Source organism: Psittacula echo (assembly GCF_963264785.1).
Source record: "Psittacula echo genome assembly, chromosome: 15".
Classification (NCBI taxonomy): Eukaryota; Metazoa; Chordata; class Aves; order Psittaciformes; family Psittacidae; genus Psittacula; species Psittacula echo.
The window spans coordinates 12,229,899-12,240,035 of record NC_137751.1 but is presented as its reverse complement, the minus strand read 5'-3'; the positions used below and the strand labels follow the sequence as shown (position 1 = coordinate 12,240,035).

General features: G+C 55.8%; 1 protein-coding gene across 1 annotated transcript; it reads left to right on the top strand.

The window, feature by feature from the left end:
• Window positions 1–8,237: 8,237 nt before the first annotated feature.
• Window positions 8,238–8,813, top strand: CCL13 (C-C motif chemokine ligand 13; the record flags this gene model as incomplete). Its single annotated transcript, XM_080630120.1, has 3 exons — window positions 8,238–8,313; window positions 8,450–8,564; window positions 8,708–8,813. 3 exons carry the CDS (start codon window positions 8,238–8,240, stop codon window positions 8,811–8,813), a joined length of 297 nt encoding a protein of 98 aa, XP_080486246.1.
• Between the last annotated feature and the right edge of the window lie 1,324 nt (window positions 8,814–10,137).

Here is a 10,137-nt window from a genome sequence, read left to right as displayed (position 1 = left end):
CTTCTCTTTGAAGTGGCCTTCAGGGATGCTGGAAATACCCTGAAATCCAAGCAGCCCCCACCAAAGGGTTTCCTTTCAGCCCCTAAAAAGTTATCATTTAATTAAATCCAAACCAAAATGCTTTGATTAGAGCCCAAGACAGAAGATTCTCTTTCTTTTAAAACCTTCCTATTAACAAAAAAACCCCAAAGGCTGTGGGGGTGTGGGAGCTCCTGCTGGGTTTCAGGCAGAACAGTGATGAAGCAGCATCAGCGATGGATTGATGTGGTACCCAGCCGGGCATCATCCTCCAGGGGCAGATGGAGGAGAGGTTTGTAAGTGAAATCCTCTCTGCCACATTCTACCTTTTGCTAACTTTCCCTTCTTTTTTGGCTGGAAAGCTTCAAACACAGAACCAGGTCCTGTTCCATCCGTCTTCTCCCAGTGGGGTTGGCAACCCTTTGTGAGCCGAGCTCTGCTCACACTGATGGCAAACCAGGGCTGTAGATTCCTACAGTAATAGCAGGGAAGGTGCTGACACCCGCTTTACAACTTCTCCTGACCCCAGCTCCTGGTTTTTCCCTATTGATACGATTTTCCTCCTGGCTCGTTTCAAGCCCGAGTTCCCCAGCTGCTCCCTGACATCTGCTGATATCCCTGAAACCGAAGCCCGAAGCAGCTGGGAGGCTCTGCAGCCACAAATGATGCTATTTTCAGGCCATGATGGGATCAGGAAGAGTTTTCCCACCCTGAGTTCGATGTCTCACAGCGGGATGCTGGCAGCAACCCAAGGGATCCAGGGCATCATCCGGGTGAGTTTCCCACTTCCTTTTCGTACAGCGACAGCACAGCCCAAACACAGGCTTCAGGCTTGCAGGAACCCCTCCAATCCATGTATCCAATGAATCTAGGCTTGTGTTTCCAGGCAGGAGAGAAGCTCCTGTAACAGGGTTTGTGGGTGAAACCCAACTTACCTCAGATTGCAGGGCTGGCCTGTTCTGGATGAGACCAGTGGTCCCATGCCTCACCATCCAGAGATGCAGTCGATGAGGGGAAGCGAGACACCGGCACCCAACACATCCCACAGGCCTGCCACCTTCTCCACTTGCCTTCTCATCCTACTAATTTCAATCACGGAAAACTCCACCTGGGTAAAATAGAAAGTCAGCAATATTATTTTTCCTTTTTCCTTTTTTTTTTTTTTTCTCCCTGTATGCATATTGAGTGTGCAGTGGATGTAAACTGTGTTATCTGGATGGCTTGCTGGCTTAGCACAGCCTGCGTTTCACCGTACTAATGACTTTTTACACTCCAGGTAAAATCAGAACAAGACAAGAAGGTTTTAGAAAGCTCGTTCTGACAAATTCCTCACTGTAATTACTGGAGCAGAAAGAACTCATCAGCAGTACATGCCATTGCTCCGGGCACTGAAAGTCTCGAGTGGTGAATGGCCCAGATATGGAAACTGCAGCCATCGCGGCACAGGGCCCGATAGTTCTCCACGCCGAGGCAGCGAGCAGAGCTCATCCCAGCTTTCCCTGCTGACAGGCTCCTCCATGGACCAGGAGCAATTTTATACATGAGTGATCCGGCATAATCCCCATCCTGCCAGGGCCAGGAAATGCTGTGGGGTGTGAGGGGTGTCGGTCCCACGCTGGCTTTGTTGGTGGTTACAGACACAGAGATGGGCTTTGGGAGGATGGTTTTATTCTCTGGGTACCACTCATTGCTGTAGGGGATGGAGAGTGGGGACCCCTCGTGCCTGCTCCCACTGCTCACCCAGGCTCCAGCTCTGCCGCAGAGGGGAGGAAAGTCATGGAGGGCTTTTGCTGCAAATACATCACAAACAAGAGGGGGGAATAGACAAATTCCCTTTCTAGCTGGTGGGAAAGTGTCTGGCAAAGCAGTTTGCTGGCTGCAGGCTGCCAGCAACCATCAGCAGGCATGAAATGACCTCCCTGTTTCACAGCATCCCTGGCTCAGGAGTGCTGGAGGACCAGGTTGGCCACAAAACCTTGGCTGGGAGAGTAAAGCCACCAGGATGTCCCTGGCTGCAAGAGGACAGGGCACCACAGCTCACCGGCCTGCTGGCACGGGCTGGTGGAATGGAGAGAGGGGATGAAGCAGTGTGGGGCGTCCCTGGCATCATTCCAACCCCAGCATTGCATCCTCACCTCCAAGACCTGGTCCAGCCCCAGTGCCCACATCCAGACGCCAGATCCAGCACCCACGGGGTGCTTCGCTTGCACAAGCAATAGCTTGCCTAAGGAAGTGGTCGGGAGGCGTTCTGGGGGCTGCGAACATGCTGCAAATGTGCCTGTCCCGCATCCCCCAGGTCCTGCCAGTGCCTGGCCCAGCAAGCGAGGAAAACCCATCACTGCTTGGCTTTTACCGCCCTCTCCAGTCCCCTTCCAGCTAAAGCAGCTCCCAGAGAGGGAAAGAACCTCAAAGCATGGGAGAGCGGGGCCCAAAGCCCACGGCTGAGCTGTGCTGGGATCACCAGCTCTGTCTCCAGCCCCAGGGATGGCCAAGACGAGCCCTCCCCATCCTCGACCCTCTCCCAGCGCCCATCGCCGTGCTGGGGACCGCGGTGGCAAAGGATGAGCCTCGCACAAAGGATGGGAGCTGTGTGGTCTGGCTGGAGGCTGGGGATGTCCCCCAACACAGGGGACATGGGGACACGGTCTAGGAGAGGACCACAGTGGCAGACGAGTGCCCATCCCCTCCCCTCCTGCCACCCCTGGCCACTGCTGTCACCTAAAAATCATTGTGGATTAATAGTGGGTTAGACTCTCAGGCACATGTGCCTTTAGACACTGAGGGTGAAGCATTAGCACACAGCGCCCAACACATTAGAGCAGCGTGGGGCAGTCAGGGGCAGGCAGCCAGCTTTCTGCCCCACTGCCTGCAGCCAGGAGGGTTTCACAGGCACCAGGGCAAGAGGGGGATTTCCAGCCCAGAGGAGGGTGAGCATGGACCAAAAGCTGGATGGATCCAAGGCTCCATTTGCTGCCCTTGGTGGCCAATTCTTCGGGGAGGGAGGGGAGGCCATGGTGCTGATGGTCAAAGATGCTCTTTTTGGAGCATCCTGAATCTCCAGAAAGACTTTCTTGGGGATTCTCTTGGGTTGCTGGTTAGGAGATGCAGCAGCCAGGCCAAGCACAAGTTATCCCTTCCCTCTCCCACCCAGCTCCACAACAGAGGGATAGGGAAGCAGAACCTTTCTTTTCAGGGGGCTCTTTCCTTCCTTCAGTGTCCCTGCACCCCAATCTTGGTACTGAGCCCTGCTGCAGACAGTGCCATGCCCCCCACGAGCCCCCATGTACCCACAGAGCAGCTCTGGAGCCCACGTGGAGGATGGATCCCTTTGCTCTTAATCTCTCTCTATCTGCTAATTAAATATTGATGGCACTTAAATATTCATAGAACATTTTGGCTCCAGGTTTTTATCTGTCTTCAGGCATATGCGAGGTCTTTGATGTGTTATTTTTCTGGTCACCCCCGGTCCCCAAAGCCTCCAGACGAGTCAACACTCTCTTGACGTTCCTCCCCCTCCCCTTTCCACGTGTGGCTGATAAGAGTTTCAGTTCTTTCATGCCCAGCTTCTTTTCCCTGTGTATCCCCTCTTCTATTCTGTTTTCCCCCAGCATGGAGCATCTCATCTCCCCTCAAGGGATGCTGGCCCCAGGAGAGCTGCTCTTCATCCCCTGCACACCACGGGGACGGAGAGGATGGCCAGAGGTGGCAGTGATGGTGGTGCTATAGGATGTGGGGAATGGATCTGATCCCCCTCCACCTTCCTCTTACATCTGGATTTCTCCCCAGATGACTCCCGTGGGGCTGGGGGTGTCTGAGAGCCTTGTGGGATCTCCAAAGGAGAAGGACCTGAGGCCATGGGGCTGGCTGAGCCCTGCGGCTCTCGGTGCATCTCCATCGGACAGGATAAGCCCTGGTGGGTCCCTGACGGCGATGCAGGCATGTCCGGACCTCGAGAGCACCCGGGCAGTACCCCATGCTGGGGACCCCGAGGTGATGGAGCAGGAGGACCCGTGCATTGGATGGCACCGGCTGCCGTTCCTTGTGCAGCACTGACATCTTGTGCCAACCGGCGGAAAAACATTACCAAGGCTTGGAGGGATGCAGGACCCCCTCCAGTGATGCTGTGCTCCAGGCCAGCACCGCAAACCCTGCTCTGCCTTCCCATGCGCAGCCCTGCAGAGCCAGCACATCCACCCGGCAGCAACATGGGCTGGAGCCTCACCCAGATCATGGTCAAGCCGCTGGTGGAACCCAACCCTACACAGCCAATGCTCATCTCCATCACCAGTGTCACATCCAGTGCTTCCCACTTTCAGTTTCCCTCAGCTCCTCCGGCTCAGGGATGCACAAGGGAAATACCCCAGGCTGGTCCCAAGGGAAATGAGTTCATCTTCCACTGAGCGTCTTTTCCTCCCCGGGCTGGTGGTTTCACAACGTATGTGTGAAAATACCAGCCACCAACACCACAGAAGCAGATTGAAGCTGCTGATAGCTGAAGCCCACGGAGCTGGGACTGGGTCATGATTGGAATTGGGGTACTGCAGCAGAGCCTTCACATCCTGGTGATGCTGATTCCATTGCCCATCACCACCTCCCCACATCCCACCAGCACTGTCCAGCCTTCAGCCTTGTGCCTGGAGAAAACTCAGAGCTCAGCAAGTCCCTAACCTGATTTCTTACTGGTTTTGACTCCAGCTCCTGGGTGTGGATGATTTTATGAGCATTTACTTGCTCTTTTAGGGTTTCTTCTCTTTTTTTCCCCACCATTAAATGCCACTTCTTTCCTTTCAGGCTGTTGGGAAATGGTGAGGCGTGTGCAGCCTGCAGATAAGGAGGCAGACAGTGCTTTGGGTTTATTTCAGTTTTACACATTGGGTTTCAAAGGCCAAGGTTGGGAGCAGGGGAAGAGATCACTCAACCCAAGCAGCACGGCCCCGACCGCAATGGCAAGCAGAGGAGTTTGGTGTGAAATCAGCTTTCCAGCCAGGGAGGCAGCGGAGGCAGCAGCCAGGATACCGGGGCCAAAGGCCACGGGAAATGAGTCAGGCAGCACATGGGGGATGCTGAGGAAGGGGGAAAGTTCAGCCTGGGACACCCGAGTGATGATGGAACATGATGATGGGATGCCAGGAGATGAGCCTCGTGACCAGCACAGCGTGGGTACCACAGGGCTCCTTCCCCCTGTGATGTGTAGAGGAACCATTGTCCCAAATGAAAGCTTTTAGTCCTTGGGATCAGTCCTGCCATGGGTGCTCTGAGCCCCTCATCCACCGCTTTGGGTTGAAAACCTTTACCTTTGGGGCTGCTATCCCCATTATGGGGCTGTTGGGACATAGGACAACCTGGCACTGGCAGCCAGGAAAGTGGGGCTGCCCCAGCACAGCCAGCACGTTCCAAAATCAAAAGATGGCTCCAAAACCCCAGAGATCTACATCAGAGCCTCATGATCGCATTTGGTTCACTGGGTTCCTGCAGCCATTGAACATCACTGCCTTTCCTCCTGCCTGCGCCAGGCAGGAGAGCTTCTTCCAGTAGCGCCTGCTCCCAAGTGATTCATGTGTCTGAAATTGGTGCTTGGCCACAATTTTCCTGGTGAAACCTCTCCTGCACAAAGATAGCAGCATCCCATCCACCTTATTTCTACAGCTTGCATCTTCTGACAGCAGGAGATGGGCCCATCCCAGCAGCCACAGGGCAGCCAGGTCCCAGGTGATGCCTCAGCACAGCCCACTCCCATCCCAGTGAGCAGCTCTGGGGGTGAGATGCAGGTTCCCAGCCTTGGGCACACAAATAAAACCCCAAATCCCTTTGCTCCTTTTTGGGGATGGTGATGGCATCTGGGCAGGATCCAGCTTCACAGCGGTAGGAGGTGGTGGCAGGGAAGGACATTGAGCCACCTCTTCCTGGGAACAGACAAGGGTAGACCCATCACCCATTGCAGCACAAACCATCTCTGCAAGCATCTGAGGCCAGGCAAGGACCTTATAGAAGGAAAGAGCACACGTAGGGTGTGTATTTAGTGGTTATCTCACCATCAGCCTCAGCGAGGTAATGGAAAAGCTGACCTGACAGAGACATAAACCAAACAAATCCTGCCTGGAAAGCAGACCTGACCTGGAAAAGCTGCTTTGATCATGTTCATGGCTTTGGCTGCCCCAGCTGCAACAGCTATCCCATCCCGAGGATGCTGCACTTAGGTCTTCACACCCGTCCCTGAGATTATTGATCAGCTGAAGTGCCCCAGCATCAATAACGCATCTGCAAATCCATCTGGAAGTGAAGCTCTCACCCAAGGGCAAGCGGCATTCCCATGGGACCTGTGCCACCGAGCGGGTATCCTGGAGTTTCCAGGAGCTCCCTCTGGCAGCCCTAGCAATGCCCTGTGAGATGGGGCTGGTTGGGAGCATGGAGAGTGATGAAGCACTGACAGACTCCTGGGGGAGGTGGTGGTTATCCCAGGAGCTGCTTTTGCATTCTGTTTGGGAACGCAGAGGAGCTTTGTGGAGCAGCAGCCATGTGGGGCACCCATGGGAGGCTGAGGCCACAGCATCCACCAGCACCAGTGGGGTCAGGGGCCCAATCAGGGCTGAAAATCCCCTGTGCTCCAAAATCCCTGTCCACAGGGTTCACTTGCCCCATGGGACAGATGCTGGTGCCTGGGGTCAGGTCAGAAGGATGCTGCAGGTGCTTGGAAAGTCATCCCTGGCCTTCCCCATCCCGATGCATCCCAGCATTTTGCCTGGGAGTTTTTAACGGGGGCCTTTCCCAGTCCAACAGAACCTTTGTGTTTGAGTTTCTGTTTCATTTTCTTATTGCAGGGAATATTTTCTGCCCTTAAAGGGACACATCTACCCCAGCCGGGCCAGGACCTCCTCTGTGCAAGGGGATGAGAAAGGGGGTAAGAGGAAAGGATGGATCCAGGAAGAGAAAGACAAGCCAGGCAGCTGCACTGGACCAGGACCAGAGTCATCCACATTCCTCCACTTCCTATGGTCTCCCCAAGGAGAGATTAAATGGGATTTGGGATGATGACGTGACGATGCTCCGCTCCACCAGCCAAGCATGGAAACACAACCTCGTCTGCACCCACAAGCCCTGGGGAATCACTCAGCCCCACTTGCTCTATCCCACTCTTATCCCACATGTGTGCCCAAACAGAAAGAGAGGCTGATTTCTGGGAAGTGGCTTTGGAGAACAGCACATGGAAGGACACACATGACCCCACCATTCCCACCTTTCCATGCTTGGACCAGCACCCCATGCCCTCCCCAGCCAAATCTCTACAATAGGAGTGCACCGCAGACCAGGGTACCTACAAAGCCATTGGGGTGCCAGCAACATCCCCATCCTCATGCAGCATAGCCAGGCTGGTGGGGATGCACATCTGCATCTTCCCATTGCTTCCCACCACTCACCAGCTGCCAGCAGCTGGGATACGCTTGGGATTTGTCAGGGCTGAGGGGGAGAGGGGGCTTTTTGGACAGCTGCAGCCAGGCCAAATCCATTGAGGAAGCCCCAGCCTGGCCCCTGCCTTTCCCAGCTCAGCGCGGCCAAGAACATGAGCTGCTGCTTCGGCGCAGGGGGGAGAGAAGCGGAACCACCTGCACGGCCTCTCCCAGCCCTGACAAACAGCCCCAAACACAGCACAGAGCTGTGTACGTGCCTGCTGCAACCAGTCAGGAGCTGGTTTCTATGGGGTTTTCTTGGAGGGGATATTTAGGTGTTTGTCCCAGGGCCAGAGTGCAAAGCGATAGGATGTAAACTTCTGTGGTGCAGGTGGAGGACATGGACCACTGGGGGGGGGTGTGGCAGTTGGGGACCCTGCAGGATGCTGGATCTGGCCTGCCCCCATCCAAAAGGAGATCTCTGTACCCTCTGCCCACCCTGGGGCTCCTATCATGGGGCATTCAACCTGGCAGGGGAACAGGGATGTGGAGCCAAACCTTGGGAGCAGCCTGGCCACCAGCCTGAACACTGCTCAGGGAAAATCCTACTTGGGGGCCCAAAGTGTGGTCTGGGAGCAGATTTCCACCTTCTCGCGGCTGTGCTGGGAGGGGATGAGCATTGCTCACCCTCTGTGCTTTGGGACATGGCAGGGGACCAGGTCCTCCCCCTGCACACGTAACTGCTGGCCCTGGGGGAAGCCGGCTCCGCTGCTGCTCCATAAAGGCAGCCCCTTGGCCCTGACCCCAGCTTACAGCAGCCTCCCGCAGCCCAGCATGGCGAAGGCAACCGCGGAGCTCTGCGCTCTCCTCCTCCTGCTCGCTGTGCTGTGCTGCCGGATCCCGGCACAGAGTGAGCGCTCTGAGGACACGGGTTTGCTTTGTGCATGGGCGACGGGGGGGTCCCCCTAAGGGGCTGCTGCGGGGATGGGAGGGATGAGATGGAGAGAGGGTGTTTGAGCTAAGCTGAGTTCGCGCTGTGTCCTCAGGAGCCCCGGCCGTGCCAGACAAGTGCTGCTTCAACTTCCAGATGAGAAGGATCAAGAGGGACAACATCGTCGCTTGCTACCCCACCAGCCCCGAGTGCCCGCACAAGGCTGTGATGTGAGTACCATAACCCAGCCCAGGAGGTGAAGCGCCTCTAGACCCGGTGCCTTGCTTTGGGGGGTTCAATCCTGAGCCCCTCAGAGACTCAGTGCTGGGGTCCCTGTACCAGCACCCTGCTAACCACATCTTCTCTGCCCCAGCTTCAGGGTGAGGAGCGGGAAGGAGATCTGCACCCAGGCGAGCAGGGCCTGGGTAAAGAAGTACCAGCAGAGCTTCCCGGTCAGCTCCTTCTCCATTCCCAGCTAGCGGGGCGGCCAGAGGCAGCACAAGAAGTCCCGTCCATGGGGGACAGGACACTGCAAAGGTCACTCCTTAGCAGAGGTGGCTGCAGGGACCCCATGTTTGGGTATAGCAGCTCACTGGGGACATCCTTCCCATCACGTTATGACAACCATCACCACCTTCCCAAAGGCAAAGGGCAGCATCCCACTGGGATAGGGTGTGCTGACCCCATGCGGCGCTGGGGTCCAGCCCTGCTGTCAGCCCCATGCTTTCAGCCTTGCTGTACATGCAGGCAGCTGCCTGTACCTCTTGCAGGCAGCAGTGGCGTGTCAAGGCTGTGCTCACTGGCCTGGCAGCCGCAGGGGGGTTAAGGGAAAGCAGCTCCATGGTTCTATGTTGTACAACACACAGAAGAGAATTAAATGTCATCTCATGCATGCAAACATCTGGCTGTGCAAGCGTCTTGGGAGTGGGCAGATCCTGCTGCTGGGTTTCCTACCTGGTATTAAGCCATATATGTAAGTACTGGAGTCAGTAAGAAGCTGGGAAGAGCCAAAGTGAGGGAAATGGGGGGGTGAATGGCGCCACATCACATCCATGTGGGCTCTTGCCACCAATGAGAGGGGCAAGAGACAGGCACAGCCCCATGCTCTTTGTCAGGCATCATAATGCTAACAGACCCCTCTACCAGGGATGCCTGCTTGGTCTCCAGTGACAACTCCTGGAATGCCACAAGGAGATGTGATGGGCATTGACATTGTGACGGGTGCCATGATGGGCACAGCCACCACAATGGGCAGCCAGCGATGGGTCTCAGGGCGAGCTGGGCTGAAGCCCAGCCATTGCCAAGCCATTCACCCAGTGCAGAATTACAACAGAGGCATTGCAGCTGAGCTGACAAGGGCTGGGTTTGAAACATGAACTCACCTGGGGCTTTGGCAGGCGTAAGCATCATCCTGTGTGGTTTAACCAACCCCAAAATAGACTGCCGGCCCCAGCGCATCACCCACTGCTGCTGCTGCTCATCACGCTTTACAGCAGCCCTCGGGTACCACAGGGATGGAGGCGCTGGGACAAGGAATTTCCATTCACTGGTTGCCCTTTATCAATATCTTGGGGTGATTCTTTCCCCGGGGTGAGTCCAGAGCTGTCATGGAAAGCCAGGCCGGGCGGTATATCATGTCAAAGCACAGGCAGCAGAGGCAGGTAGCTCTTGGTGGCCCTGAGTCAGTAAGAGCTGCCATCTTGTCGGAGCTGAGCGAGTCCTGGGTTGAACATGAAGGTCTCCTCCTTGGCCCTGCTCTCCCTGCTGCTGGCAGCTGTCTGGACTGGAAGCCAGGGTGTATCC